The sequence below is a fragment of the Chlamydotis macqueenii genome, chromosome 16, assembly GCF_036417535.1.
Source record: "Chlamydotis macqueenii isolate bChlMac1 chromosome 16, bChlMac1.mat, whole genome shotgun sequence".
In the NCBI taxonomy this organism is placed as follows: domain Eukaryota; kingdom Metazoa; phylum Chordata; class Aves; order Otidiformes; family Otididae; genus Chlamydotis; species Chlamydotis macqueenii.
The window spans coordinates 15,374,582-15,389,326 of record NC_141571.1 but is presented as its reverse complement, the minus strand read 5'-3'; the positions used below and the strand labels follow the sequence as shown (position 1 = coordinate 15,389,326).

Here is a 14,745-nt window from a genome sequence, read left to right as displayed (position 1 = left end):
AGCTAGACCGTAGTGCCTTACTTAGGATTTAGCAAACACTTCCGAGGACGAGTCCTAGGGCTGCTAGCCTTTGGCCACCCTGGATGCTTCCCTGATTACTTTCTCCTTTTAAGAGCATTTCTCCCTGGTGATTTTGCTGCTGTTTGTGCTCAGCACCCCAGACTGTACGGAAACTTGCATTGTGTTTACAGCTCCTAGCATCTCTCCTCCCGGTTACTTTGGCCCAGACCAGCACTCCCTCTAGAACAAGGTGGGAACAGGGAACAGCTCAAACCTGCACGTGCTGTGGGATGGGGGATGTTTAGGCTTCTCTTCCCAGCTGGGTCTTTTGGGCATCTCCTGCCCAGCTCCTGCAGGCTGAACTTCTCCTCCCGCTGTAGATGTTTTTGGCATTAGGATGCGCCGCTGGGAAAACTCAAACTTAAGAAAGCAGCACTGAGCCTGCAGCCCGTGCCCAGCCCACGACCAGGCTGTCTCCATCTCCTCCCGGCTGCAGCGAGCTGCGCATCCAGGTGCCGGGGGGGCCTGGTCAGTGTGGGGGGAGCCAAGCACCCTCTTCGAAACCCTGCTGCCCTCTGGGCTTATGAGGCCCCAGCCGGTGCCCAGGCCGGGGAGTGATTGTATGAAACTGTTTACTTCTGACTACGCTGTTTACAAGAGGGATGTGGGGGGGTGGGGGGAACAAGCCAAGCCTCAGGAGGATTGGGAAACGTGTTATCTGCACCAGCCTGCAGCAGGGCTGCCACTGCCGGCATCACGCGGGCGTCGCGGGGGTCTCCCGGCCAGCTTCGATGCGTGGGGAGGAGAGAGCAGAGGTGGCTCTAGCCTAGAGGGGTCAGATTAGCTCCCCCTTGTCCCCTTGCTGCTGTCTTTGAGGTTCAGCGGTGCTAGTGACAGATAAGTTACCCCTCTGGTCTTCCTTTACTCCTCAGGACCCAGCTCCTTCACATATCAGAGGCTCCCGGAGCCTTTCTGGAGCAATAAGACTTAAAACGAGCATTAACATCGTTGTGGAAATCCTCCGTTGTGTGTGTCGTGTGTCTCCTCCGTATGCAGTACCGAGTCTGGGTTTAAGCCTGCTAAGCGTTACGGAGCAACCGTTCCAGGGCCCAGACTGGGACGTGTTTCCCTGTGCTTTCTGCAGGTCATGAGAGCAGGGAAACATGTCGCTGCGGTTCTTCGCTACCCCAGGCACGTACTGCCCAAGCCTCACACTACAGCTGCCTGGGGCCAGCGGGGCTCCTGCTCCTGTTTCGGCGACGCTGCTGCGGGACGGGCGTGCGGTGCTCGGCCCCGCGCCGGCTCAGCCGTGCCGTACGAGCAGGCTGCGTGCTTCACCCCGGCTTCTGGCAGCCTCCCATCCCACCAGGCAGGCTGCGCGGGTCTGAGGTTCGGCAGAGGGGCAGCCCCGGGCTCTCCCCGCCCAGCAGCGCGGGTCGCCTGGCAGCAGGACGCGGCCGATGCTGGTGCTGCCGGCTCCCTCGCCACGCTGCGACACCGGAGCCGTCGCTGGTGATGGGGAGAGCTGTGCCGGCAGCTCCTCTGCCGCTCAGCTGGTAACCGTGCGCGTCCCAGCATATGGTTCCTCGCGTCCAGAAGCATTTCACACTTTAGAGCAGGGTGTCAGGGCAGCGGACGCAGCTGGAAGGAAAGCACAGGGAGCTGCTCTCTTCCAGCTGCAATGTGACAAATCCCATTTCTGTCTGCCCAAGGGCTGTGAGCTCCAAGGGTGATGTCCAGGCTGCGGGAGGAGCTCGTGCTTGGTGTCCCCATCCCGGCGCCTGTCCCCATCCTGGGCCTTCAGCTCACTCCCAGCAAGCCCCAGCAGCTTTGCGGAGCTGCTTCCCTGCGACGCCAGGGAGGTGCTGGGGCCGAGCAGCGCCGGGCGAGCCCGGGACAGGGACACCCTGGCCGAGCCCTGCTCGGGCTCCCTCCGCTCCCTGCAGCCCTGCGCTCAGCTAGCAAGGGTAGAAGGCTTAAACCCAGACTCCAAACTAAAGATAATTATATTAGTAAATGAACCTGTATTTTTCTTTTTTTTTTTTTGCACAGAAGCTGGTAATCTAGGACCTATGTGTGAACAACTTTATATATTTTTTTGTACTTGGTTTACTTGGGTTGGTATGAGACGTTCTATTTAAGTTCTTTGAACACTGTGGATGCCCTGATGTGTATGAGTGGCAGAGGCTTTGTAAATTAAGAGACGTTTGTGTGAATAAAGCTATTTGATGGGGTTGAAAAGCCACACACAACTTGAAACACCAGTTTTGTCCGTTTGTCCTCAGCTGCGCTGCCAGCAGTGGGTTTGTAAGGAAGGGGAGTCCCCCAGTAGCGGTGGGCAGACCAAGGCCCTAAGGGGGTCCCGGAGGGCAGGTCTGGCTCAGCGCTGGCCGGGCGAGCTGGCCTGACCTCGAGGGCTTAGGGCACCAAACAGCGGCCGGCGCCAACCAGGATGCGGCTCCCTGGCACGCAGCACCCGCGGCCGTTTATTCTCGCCCCGGATTAGGATTAGCCCTGTTCTCACAGACCAAAACCAAGCCAGTCACAGCCGCTGGAGCCCCTGTTGCCCCGTTTCCAGCTGAGACCCCCTGTTCCACAGCTGACATCCACGACAGGAACAGCACAGTGAGGCTGAGCCGCGTCCTGCAGCGAGTTTTTATTTGCACAGGGAACGGCAACCAGGGATTTCCTAGGTGTGAAGCAGCCTGGGGCCACCCTGAGCTGGTGAGGGACACAGTGGGGCCACGCACCGCCGCTCACCAGCCCTTCGTAACAGCCCCGCAGCCTCGTGCGACCTGCGGCAGCCGCGGTGCCAGCGCTGGGACGTGCTCGGCGGCCAGTGCTCCCTTCCCGCTCCCCCTCCGGCAGCCCCAGCACCGCTGGCCCCGTGGCCGCAGGCTCTTCCCGCGCGGCCGTCAGCATTGTGCTCCCTAATCGCTTCCGACAGGGACCTAAAATGGATGCTTTCAACCCGGTGGGGCCGCAGGGGGACTGATCGGCCCCGGCTGGAGCGATACCGAGGGGCCAGAGCTGTCCCACTCACCGGCCGGCAGGCGAGGGGGGCCCAGGCCAGGTTTTCCCCAGCTTCCAACTGGGTTATCGCATGGGTGAGGGGCATCGGCTGCGTGGTACCCACTGCGAGAGCAACCCACCTGGGTGCTCAGACATCCCCCACAGTCCTGCCCGCAGGCAGGCAAGGGGCCAGCTCAGCTCTGGTCGCACTGGCAGCAGGTGTGGGACAAGCCCCAAGACTGTCCCAGTCCTGGTGACGAGTGCAGCTGCTGAGAGCCGGCCGTGCCGCGTTGCTGCCGCTGTGTGGTCACCAGCTCGGCGCTCACAGGGCGAGGGGCTGCTCACAAACTCCCCAGCACAAATGCTGCTGCGCCTCCGTGGAGGCTCCTTTGCTCCCACGACTTCCCTCTGGTTTAAGCTCCACCTGCGACAAGGATCATTTCGCCGACCTCCAGGTTCCAGCATCACGCGGCCGTCTGTGTGTTACCGGACGCGTAACGAGCTCCGCGCTCGGCCCCTGCAAACGTGACGAAGCTGACACCCAGCAGGAGCTGGGGTGGGAGCCCAGGTGGGCTCACGCACGTGCCACCATGCTGCGGGCAGGGAGCCGGTAAGGGCAGGTGACCACGCGGCACAGCCGAGAGCTGAAAAGCTTTTAACATCGCTAACAGCGGGAGGCTGGTGTCAGTCACCAGGAGGGATGGCTCACTCTGGATCCGCTCTCTGGAGACCTGCTATTTCGCATGCAAAGAGGGCTGCAATCACTCGATAGCTGACAAATGCAGCCCAGCACCAGCCGCTCCCTGCCCCGCGCTCCTTGGGGACCTGGGGAGGGCACGTGGTGGGGGAGAGCCGCACGTGGTGGGGGAGAGCCACACGTGGCAAAGCCGTGGCCAGGCAGCAGGGCGAGGGTGGGACGGGCGAGGAGACCCATGGCAGCCACCGTCCTGGGTGCCAGCTGGGCAAACCTCAGCCCAGCAGGATTTAACATCAGAGGTGAGATGCCGCTGCCATCGACTTTGCTCCCTCTCCCTGCTTCAACGCACGGTAGGAACATTTTCAAGAGCCTCCTCTCCACAGCGGCTCTGGCGCTGCCTTTTGTAGCTGGAGCACTAAGCCATTGAGCGCAGGACACAAGTCCATATTTCTTTTAAGATCTCTTGAGCTCCTCAAGCAGCAGCCACTTACGCAGTCCTCACTGGCCCACCGAGACACCAGCTGGTAGGAGGAGAGCAAGGCCTGTTTCATCGGGCCAGGACATCCGTCTGCCTCCTCTCCGCGCTGATGAATAGCTCTATTTTACCCCGCGGCAGGCTCGGGCAAAGCAGAGGATGAACAGCGAGCGCTGCGGCGAGCCCACACACTGCGCTTACCCGGGAGATGACTCAGGCGAGGCTCTTCGTGCGGGTGGAGGTGACGACGGAACGCGAGGGTACGAAAGGCGGCAGGCTGGCGAGCGGGGGCTCTGCGAGGCAGTGGGGGACCCTCCTCACCCTCTGACCCCCGTTTGGCTGCAGGACAGGCACGGGGGTCCCGGCACAGGGACAGCCTGGCCCCGGCGCTCTGCCACACGGTGGATAAGGCCATGGACAGCATCGAGCTGTCGCGTATTAAATATCTTTCATCCCACTGCACACAGCAGCCCGACAGCTCGGACAGGAGCAGCGCAGCCCCGAAACGCGTGGGGCAGCCCCGAAATGCGTGGGACAGCCACGGCCACCCCGTCAAACCCCAGGGATGCCAGCCCTTCCCCCGGGGATGGAGCAGGGGGAGCAACGTCGCCCAAACCGCCTCCCGATTCCAACCAAGGCTTCAGAAAAGAAAGATGGCCAAGCCAGAAAGCCAAATAGATTTTTTTTTTTTGCCTCGGATGCACATTTGCGGAGCTGCACAGGGTGTCCACCCCACGCGCGCTCCACCTGCCTCTCCCCACGGCAGGGACCGCACGTGGCAGAGGCAGCAGCTTCGCCCTGAGCCACTTCAGGTCAGTCTCCGTGTCACCAGCAAAAGGCACTTCTCCTCTCCACTTCTCCTCCCCACTTCTCTCCACTTCTCCTCCCCACTCATCTCCAGCTCGTTTCCTGGCAGCGCTAATGGCCTGCGCTCCTCTGGGACCCAGCGCTTGCGAAGACACGCTGGGAGGCAGGCAGCGAGGGAGGGAATTAAGACCTTATTTCCTCTGCCAGAGATAAGATCTTTAAACAAGCTTCTCAGCCAAGAACTTTAATTTTTTTTTATTTTTTTTTTTTTTTTCAGGTTTTGCAAGGGAATCTTGCTCTCCAGAATTGCATCCGCCTCCAAGCCCACTTAGAGCTGCCAGAGCCTGCGCGTCCCCCGGGAGCAGCCTGCGCGCGGCGGAGATGGATGAGCTGACATGGGCATGACTTCACCCTCGTCGTCCTGCCGCCGCAGCCGGGGGCTGTCAGCGTTCCCTGCTCTGGCCCCGCGGTACGGCCCTGCCGGCTCCCCTGGATCGATCCCACCGCCACGCGGCGCCACAGCCCCCTGCCCCGGCGTCCGGGCTCGATGAGGCCCCTGGGGCGAGCACCCCTGCGAGCAGCAGCAAAGCCGCCCCAGCTCTGCTCCCTCCACACGGATCCAGCCCCGTGGTCACTCCCAGTTTAACCCGGGAAGGGCAGCATCCATGGTTTTGTGAAAGATGCTCATTCCCCTTCTGGAAATCAGGGAGGGATGCTGAGCTGGAAGCAGAGGGTTCACGTCCCCTCTTCTGCAAACCCAGCCAGGTTGTTATCTCACCGTGAGCCTCAGTTCCTCCTTGTAACACAGAAATGCCCCAAAACTGTTTGGGCAAATGTTCCCAAACTCGCCACAGCCTTCAAGCGCAAGAAATAAAGGCCCCTGCCTTGCTCACGCCCTGGGGGTTTGCAGCCCCTGCCTCGCGTGGAGGCCGCTGTGAGAACGAATGCTTTGGCCTGATTCATCCGGCACGTTGGAGCTGCAGATTAACGCCAGCCCCGAGAGACGGAAGGGAGCGCGAGCCAGCCGGCCAGGCGATAAATCGCAGGACGCAGGCGGCAGCGCTGCCCACCGGGCTCTGCCCACTGGTACTAACGGTGCTGGTCACCGTGTTCCCAGGGGACAAGCGCTCCAACCTCGGAGCTGCGTTCGTGCACGGTGCCCCGGGGAGGGCGGACGCCTGGCTCCCCGAGATCACCGTGCCCTGACGTTAGCCCGACGCCTGGCTCCCCGAGATCACCGTGCCCTGACGTTAGCCCGACGCCTGGCTCCCCAAGATCACCGCGCCCTGACGTTAGCCCGACCGCGCTCCCCTCGAGCCGCAGCCCTGAGCGGGGCCGGAGCGCAGGTGACAACCGGGGGACAAGGCTGCAGGCTCAGTGAGTTTCACACTTTCTCTGCCTTTGCTCTCTGCCCCGCATCCAAGCCAGCGCGACCCCCTCGGGAAGTTTTCCGGGAAGAAGGGGCGTGCACGCTTGCCAGCAAGAGCCGTCTCGTGGGATGTGGGACACGACAGCCTGCCTTGAACGTCTGCGCAAGGACGTCCGCCTTGCACAGTGCAGCACAGCACAGCACCAGGACATCCAGACGGGCTTGGGGGGGTTCCAGCGAGATAAATGAGCTCCCGCGACCCCGCTCCATCTTCCTCAGCTAGACCACGGGTAAAGCTGCAGCCCGGACGAGCTCTCACCTCTCACACCCCGCAGACAGGTCGGGGTGCTTAGGTCAACGTCACTGCTGGAGAAAGGAGGGTCCCTCTGGCCCAGGACCCCCCTTCCGTGCCAAGACCCCTCCAGGCTGTTCAGCCATCAAACGCGCAGCGGGGAGCGGAGAGCCGGCAGATGGAGGCTCCCCTACCCAAGGAGATCCCGAGCACCCCGCCCCGCACACAGCAGATCCCAGGGCTGAGCACAGACCAGGGAAGATTTTTGCCCCAAACCAGCGTCCAAACCCAGCGTGGGCAAACAGCTGCCCCAAACTCCGGGGTGTTCCAGCCAGGGCTCCCTCTTAGGGTGCCATCAGTGGAGGTAACAGCTGCTTCGGGAACACCATTAACTCCTTCCTGGCCTGGTCCTGCGGGGGCTTTTGCATCCCAGGAGAGCAGTTCCCCCCACCAGGTTCCTTAGAAAATGTACATCCCTCTTCCTCCTCACAGTGAGCCTTCTGAATCACAGCCTGAGGAGCAAGGCGAGTTCGCTGGCGTGTGGCGCTGGTTTAGATTGGGATAGATCTGTGATGTGTGATTTATTTCAGGTACATGAGGCACCAGCGAAGCCGGGAGCAAGCAGTGAGTCAAGCAGTCCCACTCCTGCGATAAGGGGGTTTGAAGCAGCTCGGAGCAGCCAGCTGACGGGCAGCCCTGCTCCCGTGGGGCCGGGCAAACGCGGGGAGTTGTGGGCGCCGTGCGGGGACGCGGGGACCCGGTCAGGCACCCCGGAGGAGCTGGTGATGTTGGGAGACTGTTACAACAGTGCTGTCAGCGATGTCCGTGGTGACACAGCCCCAGCAGAAAGGCCCGTGCTGCGCAGCGCCGGGATGGGGCTCACCTCGAACCAGGCGCTGCCCAAAGAGCCGCGCCCGGCCGGCGCCCCCACCTCCCCCGCAAGGTCCCACCTGGAAGCAGCAGCACCAGGCACGGAGTCCGTCCTCCTCCCCGTCCCTGTGGCCGTTTCCTTCGCAGCAAATTACTGTTTCAGAAATGCAGTAGGGATGAAATACGAAGACAGAAATTGCCGGCGACTTTTAATTTGGGTTCTGCCAATTTCTCTGTTCCAGCTATCGATTTTCCATAAAGATGAATCCCCTCTCCCAGCTCTCTCTGACAGGCACTATCCAGGTGTTTTGCTTACCCCGAGAGTGGAAATACATGTTTTATTAAGTGTCAGAGCTCTCTAATGAGAAGAGGGAGGAAAATCAATTGTCTGCTTATGTCTTGATCTCAAAGACAGGACTAACAAGTTCTTTATTTTGATGCTGCGGCAGAATGACAAACGTGGCAGACAACGGCTGTCAGCTCTGCTACGGAGACAGCTCAGCTGGTGAGAGGGGGGAAAGGGGCACAGGGTGCTTGGATGCTCAGCCACAGTTGTATGAATTCAAAGAGGTTCAGAGAGTGCTAGAAAACCCTGCCGTTTAGTTGATCCCCGATGCAAAACCATTGAAAACAGTGCCATTTCAGCTGCAGACTATAAGCAGGTTTATGCTCGTATCCCTAAAATCAAGACAGCAGCTTGGCCAGCTCTTCAGGACAGGGGCAGCCAAAGGGACTCTGTCTTTCCGTGCTGGATTTGGGATGAAGGTTAGCGTGTATGACAATGAGAAGTACAAACAGGCTCAGTGCAAGTCTCTGCGCGGGGCTCTTCGGATGTCCTTAAGCCCCCAGACCACCAGTGCCGAGGGAAAAAGACACAGGTCCAGTTCCCAGCACACACAGCCCAGTGACAGGACTGGGAGCCACGACACGAGCACGAACATTCATTTCCTGCAACAACTTGGCCGTTTTACCAAACACTGATCTCTGCCAGCCCTCCTCTTGAAGCCGGGCTATCAGCCTTCACTCATATTTGTTATCTCCCTTGTCTGTCAGAGAATCGCACCTGACAATTGTCTAGTTAATCTCCTGGCAGCTGTGAAATGAAAGCTAAGCTCCGGCTGCCTTGTGAGGATGCATTGATTTCTTAAAATGACAGACCGGCTCCTCCCTCGGCGCTCCAGCAGCAGCTCGGGGCTGCTGTTATGGCTCTTGCCTATCATTCAATTAAAAACGCTCAGCAGAGACGCACCAGCTAAGCGTACAAGGCAGCATTAAGGCTAATCCCTGACCCAAAGATTTAATCGCAGGGAATACGAAGGCACCTTCAGACACAGGACGCCCGTCCGGTTCGCTGACGAACGCGCTGTTGGTGGCATTGAGCTTGCTGCTCTGAGCCGGACCAGCCCGTCTCCCCTCCACAATAGAACAGCTGACCGGGCAGCCGGGTCCCGCAGCGAAGCGGAGCAGGAAAAATCCCTTCCTACCCAAAACGAAGCTCGCTGCACTTGACGGAGCAGTCTATATCCTATTTCAACACGCCTCTTTAGTAAGGCTCGTGTGTTGAAGTTAACAAAACTCCTGACGCTTTGGGAAACAGCCTCCGTCTCCCTGCGGAGAGCAAAGCTCTGGAGCGCGTCTGGCCTCAGACGTAAAGACCGCAAGAGTCACCCTTGAGAAGCAAAAATCCCCCCACCCCACAGCATGCCCTAGAGCCCAGCGATCCCATTAGTGCCTCAGAACCACCTATGCTTTCCTGGCAAACACAAACGTCTGCACAGCAGCGAGGAGCGAAGCTGAAGCCTGTCCGTGGGCACCGCAGGTCCGCCCCGCGCCGGGCGCAGAGCCGGTCCCATGCGGAGCAGCAGTGGGGCGCTGACGGCGATGTCCTCATGCTCAGGAACCCAGGGCAGGGCCATTGGCAATCCTCCTCCCAGAAACGCTTACAAACAGTGGCACAGTTGTTTGGAGCAGCCCAGGCTGGGAGGTTTCACCAGCCCCAGAGGCAGAAGCTCAAAAACCCAGCGACTCAAAGCTCAGCGAGGTGTCCGCGGTGTGATAAACAGGGCAGCCGTGCTCCATGGAGCAGAGGTGAGGCACGCTGGAGGAGCAACAGAACGTCCCTCGGAGGGAAGAAAAGCTTTGGAAATTATATTTTTGTTTCTCCAATGACCACAAACCCCGCAGTCCTTCAGAAGACGGTCCTTTCGCCGGGTTAGCACTCTCACAGCCCCATCGCAACAGCAAAGGCACAAGATGGGGATGAAACAAAACGTGCCTGCTAAGGGGGAAGCACAGAGCCCTTGGCCGCTCCGCTCTCCTCCCTCCGGTGGGATGGGAAGCAGCCCTGGGGCGGGGGACGGAGCCACCTCACCCCCCCAGGTGCGGGACGCCCAGCCCAAGGCCGGCACCGAGCCCTCTGCGCCATGCGGTGCGCGGTGCTGTGACAACATTGTGCGCTGGCTCGCCGTGAGCCACCTGCGGCCCCGCGGCCCCTGTAAATCCAGCGGGCAGGGGGGAGCGGGGCTGCGCCCCTCTCCCTGCACGCGTGGCCGTCTCCCCTCAAGGCCACCCCGGTGCCACCCAGCCCCGGGTACCGAGTGACTCCCGGGGACCGGAGGGAGCTGATCCTTGACGTTTATGGAGGTGAAGATACGAATAATTTTGGGGTGTACAGTCTCGTAGACAATTGGGGCATGTCCCCCGCAAACCACCGCCGCTGAGAGCAAAAGGCGTCGCGGGGAAAAGCTTGGGGGAGAAGGCGGGGGGTGCACGGCTGGGTGCGGGAAACCGAGCGCAGGGAGAGGGGGCAGGACCCGCGGCCGCCCCGGTCCCTGGAGCCCCGTCCCCGGCAGCTCTGCCCGCGGCTGGAGGGGGGCGAGGGCAGGCAGGGCCCCCCCGGCCGAGCCCCCAGCCCCGGGCCCCGCACGCCACAACGCGTCGCCATGGCAACCGTCGCGGCCCGCGGGGCTGCGGGCAGAGCCGGGCCGGGCCGGGCCGGGCCGGGGCCGCTGGAGGGAGCCCCCCACCCGGGGCCTGACGAGGTGGGTCGGGGCTCCGCGGGGCTGGGTGAGGGGGTTACCCGGCGGCGGCTGCCCTGGGACGAGGGGCCGGCTTCGAGCCGTGGGGAGGGTGCTGGGGTGCCCCTGCCCCCGTGGGTGCCCCCCTCCCCCGCGCCCCGAGCCAAACCCAGGTCTGGGGGAGCCCAGGGCCACTCAGCCCCCGGCTTGGGCAACCGCAGCCCTCCCAGGCTGCAAGCACGGCAGAGCTCCTGGGAAAACAGCCGTTTCCGGCAGGAAGGAGGGGGGCATGGAAACGGGGGACACGCGCGGTCCCGGCTCCGCCTGCGGGCACACGGGCGGCTGGGGGGGTGCGGGACCGCGCCGCTTCCAGGGGCTGCTTTGCTTTGCGCTGCTTTGCTTTGCTTTGCTTTGGTTTGCTTTTGTTTTTTTATGACAAGGAAATACAGCTTGTTTTCTAAGTTGACAGCTCTCTTGGAAAAAAAAAAAAAAGTTGCTGCAAATGAGCAAATTAGTGTAAATTGTCGTGCAGCTAGGGGCCAGGCATCTGAAAGGCTTACAAACGCTTCAGATTCCTGTGAGGAAATGTTATTAGTTCTGTTATGTATTTAGGGGAAATGAGGCTGAGAAAAATTGCTTTGTCAACGAGATATCACCGTCTAGCTTCTACAAGGCACCTAAGAATTGAAATATCCCAGTTAGGTACTACAGGAACTTGAATAATTATAACCAGAAAATTACCGAGTGAGAGCGGTGCCTGTTGCTGGAGCTTACCATCGCGGTCTGACTGGGGTCACAAAATCTTACTTTCAGAATTCCACATTTATTTTTTCCTCAAGCCAAGTGTGTCCAGCCTGTGAAAGCCACGTTCTCCGCATTAAGCTGGGCTCTCTTACAGTATAACCCGCACCAGGGACACAGGCGGTTGTTTACCTGATCTTGGTTTGTGATGCAGCTGCGAGAGCCACCGGTACTTCGGCCAAAGCCCAACAGACACCTTCCAGCGTGGCTCAGCAGGCTCCAGCAGCCAGGGCAGGGTTTGTCAGTCAGCGAAACGGCCAAGGCTGAGGCAGGGAGCGGATACGGCGTCGCGAAGGACCACCTTCCTGCCGGCGAGCCGTCATCGGATCGCAGGTGCCTTGCCTGTGTTTCTCTTACTGTACGTTGTTTACGGACTAACAGAGCTCTGCAAGAAAGCAAGCGGCTATGGTGAGGTGACGGTGTGAACTAGAAAGAAAGGGAAAGGCATGCATCACTGAAAACACTGCCAGGTTACGACTGTCCATCCGCTGGTGGAGGCAGCGGTGCGAGGAGAAACGCTAGCATTCCTCTGGAAAGCCGGTGTGAGGCGGCACTCGGCGTAGCGCGTGGTGCTGCCTGCTGCGTACCAGCTTGCTGGGGGCAGAGGGTTAATGTGAATCACCAAGGTGATTATGTAGCTGCAGGAACTGGCTTAGAAGATGGGTCTCAAACCTCGACAGCCTGGCAGATTACAAAGAGAGAAAAATAGACATCTCCAGAGATGTAGGAGAATGGGAAAAAAAATTGCTTACAGGAGTACAAAAGCATCTAATTGGAATGAAACAGAAGATAGGGAGAAATTTTGGCAGAGTATATCAAATAATAATTCCTGACAGTGAGTCTATTGAGCAGAGGTAGAACCTCTCAAGGGGGGTAGCAGGAGACCAGTTGGTTGGAATATATAAAAGTAAGACTAAGCAAACCATTAGAAACCATACCACTATAAAGGAAATTCCTCTGGAACTACACCCAGTCTCGCGGTTCTTTCCCATCTATGCATTTATAAGCTAAGATTTATAATTAGGAGAGGAGAGAGGAGTCACAGCCATTATTACGCTCCCTCACAGCTGCTTTTCCTTTGGTTCTTAATGTTGTTATTGCTGCTTTCTCGCACAGGAACTGAGCTTCGCAATCATGGCTGTGATTTTCAATGGATTCGAAACCAGTTCGGAGAGTGCTGTGAACAGCGGCGAACGAGACAATGCCAGCTTGGAGCAGTACTTGGAAGGGAAAAGGCACGTTCAGCAGTTCCTGCACTCCCACCTGAGCCCCCAGCAGCTCCAGTACCACCAGAGAAACGTTGAGCTTCTGAAGAAGTGTTACTTTTACTTGGAAATTGAGCCCAAACACATGAACATGAGAGACCGGAACCATGTGACGCTTCGCACTGACATCTTTCAACTCGTAGACTCCTACCAGTTCCAGAGGATGAAGAAGGTGGGAAAAACCCAGACTGAAATCCAGCTGACGCTTTTGACTGAGCTGTTAGAACAGCTCCTTCAAGGCCGGGAGGAGCTGAGCTGTTACGTGGAGACCTATGACATGATAACTTTCCTCTCCCAGTGGGACTTGATTATGCAGAGACTGTCCAAGCTCTCTGAGTTCGCGGAAACTTTCCTTTCCTTGCAAGTGCCAGGAAAGCTCTACATCAAGCACCATTTGGTGTCACATGCAGATCTCAGAGGGAGCAGACTCCCCAACATTACGCTTTCTCTCCGTGCAAAGATGCCGCTGATTTTTGATCGAAACGAATCGTTTGCACACCAGAACTGGGCCAAGCTCAAGTGGTTTACCGAAAATCAAGAATCACACCTCGAACATTGTGACCTGTACATTAAGTTGCTGACAAACAGGAGTCAGGCAGAAATGGGACACAGCAGGATTCAGGAAGTCGCCTCCAACATGTGTGTAGTCCAGAACCTGCTGCCTGACAGATCATACGAGTTCACGATCAGAAGATCAGACACTCCCACGCTTGTCTTCGGAAGATGGCACGACAGCATTACGCTGACAACAAAAACTGATGCTGTTGAAGACGCGGACAGCAGCGCTTGTGCACCGGAAGGCTAAGGTGGCACCCAAGGACATTTTTCTCATTTTATCAACTTGAAAAAGATGAATGAGAAAAATTAAAAGCTAAACCTTATTTTTCAACATTCTGTGCAAAACTGAATCCATTCTGTTTTCAGCAACAATTTTACAAGCGTCTTCATGGCAGTGTGTGCTTGCAGCCGGCAAGGCGCGCTCGCAGCCCTGAAAGCCAACGGCACTCTGAGCTGCACCCCCAGCAGCGTGGCCAGCAGTCAAGGGAGGGGATTCTGCCCCTCTGCTCCGCTCTGGTGAGACCCCCCTGCAGCGCTGTGTCCAGCCCTGGAGCCCCCAACATCAGAAGGACGTGGAGCTGTTGGAGAGGGTCCAGAGGGTCCAGAGGAGGCCCCGCAGATGCTGAGAGGGCTGGAGCAGCTCTGCTGTGAGGCCAGGCTGAGAGAGCTGGGGCTGCTCAGCCTGGAGAAGAGGAGGCTCCGGGGAGAGCTGAGAGCGGCTCCCAGTGCCCAAAGGGGGCTGCAGGAAAGGTGGGGAGAGACTGTTCAGCAGGGCCTGCTGGGACAGGACGAGGGGTCATGGTTTCAAAATAGAGGGAGGCAGATTCATACTGGACAAAAGGAAAAAATGTTTTACGCTGAGGGCGGTGGAGCCCTGTCCCAGGCTGCCCAGAGAGGTGGTGGATGCCCCGTCCCTGGGAACATTCCAGGCCAGGTTGGACGGGGCTCTGAGCAACCTGATCCGGTTGGAGATGTCCCTGCTCCGTGCAGGGGGTTGGGCTGGGTGGGCTTTAATGGTCCCTTCCCACCCAAACCAGTCTGTGATTCTAGGATTCTGTGATGCAAAGCACAAGAGATCAAAGCATCTCCATCACCCAGTGCTTCCCCTCCACTGAAATATGCCCAGTGCCAGCTTCTTGCAATGATGTTGTTTTGTTTTTTTTTTTTACCCCAAGTTTTTTTTTTTTTTCCCCATGTCCTTCCTCCAGAACATCTGACCTGAACCCTAAGCTCTTAAATCACCCGCCCCACCTTATCTCCATCTCTGGTTCCTGTCACCCGCTGCACCCTGTGCCTTAGAGTTACCTAAGCATTGATTTCACGCTCGCCCCTCTACAGTGTGTGAAAAGATCACTCTGAATTAAAAAAAAACCACCCAAACAACACAGCAACAACACAAACCCCAACCACTCCCCAGATCCGCACAACAAGGGAAGGGCAACACATCCACACGGCCAATGTGTGGAGAACAACCTTCTCTGCCATGTGCTGCAGTTAACGCTCTTTTTTCACATTTGGCTCAGTCCAAATGTAGCTGTTCCCCACACAGATTCCAGTCAAACCATCACATGCAGCACAACAG

General features: G+C 58.4%; 1 protein-coding gene across 1 annotated transcript; it reads left to right on the top strand.

The window, feature by feature from the left end:
• Positions 1-10,554: 10,554 nt before the first annotated feature.
• FNDC11 (fibronectin type III domain containing 11) lies at positions 10,555-13,496 on the top strand. The gene is made up of 2 exons (XM_086760953.1): positions 10,555-10,563; positions 12,457-13,496. Exon 2 carries the CDS (start codon positions 12,475-12,477, stop codon positions 13,408-13,410), a length of 936 nt encoding a protein of 311 aa, XP_086617079.1. The 5' UTR covers positions 10,555-10,563; positions 12,457-12,474; the 3' UTR covers positions 13,411-13,496.
• Positions 13,497-14,745: the final 1,249 nt, after the last annotated feature.

Bases quoted from the DNA above. Each gene is read 5' to 3' on its own strand.
- FNDC11 (XM_086760953.1), top strand. From the start codon at position 12,475: ATGGCTGTGATTTTCAATGGATTCGAAACCAGTTCGGAGAGTGCTGTG.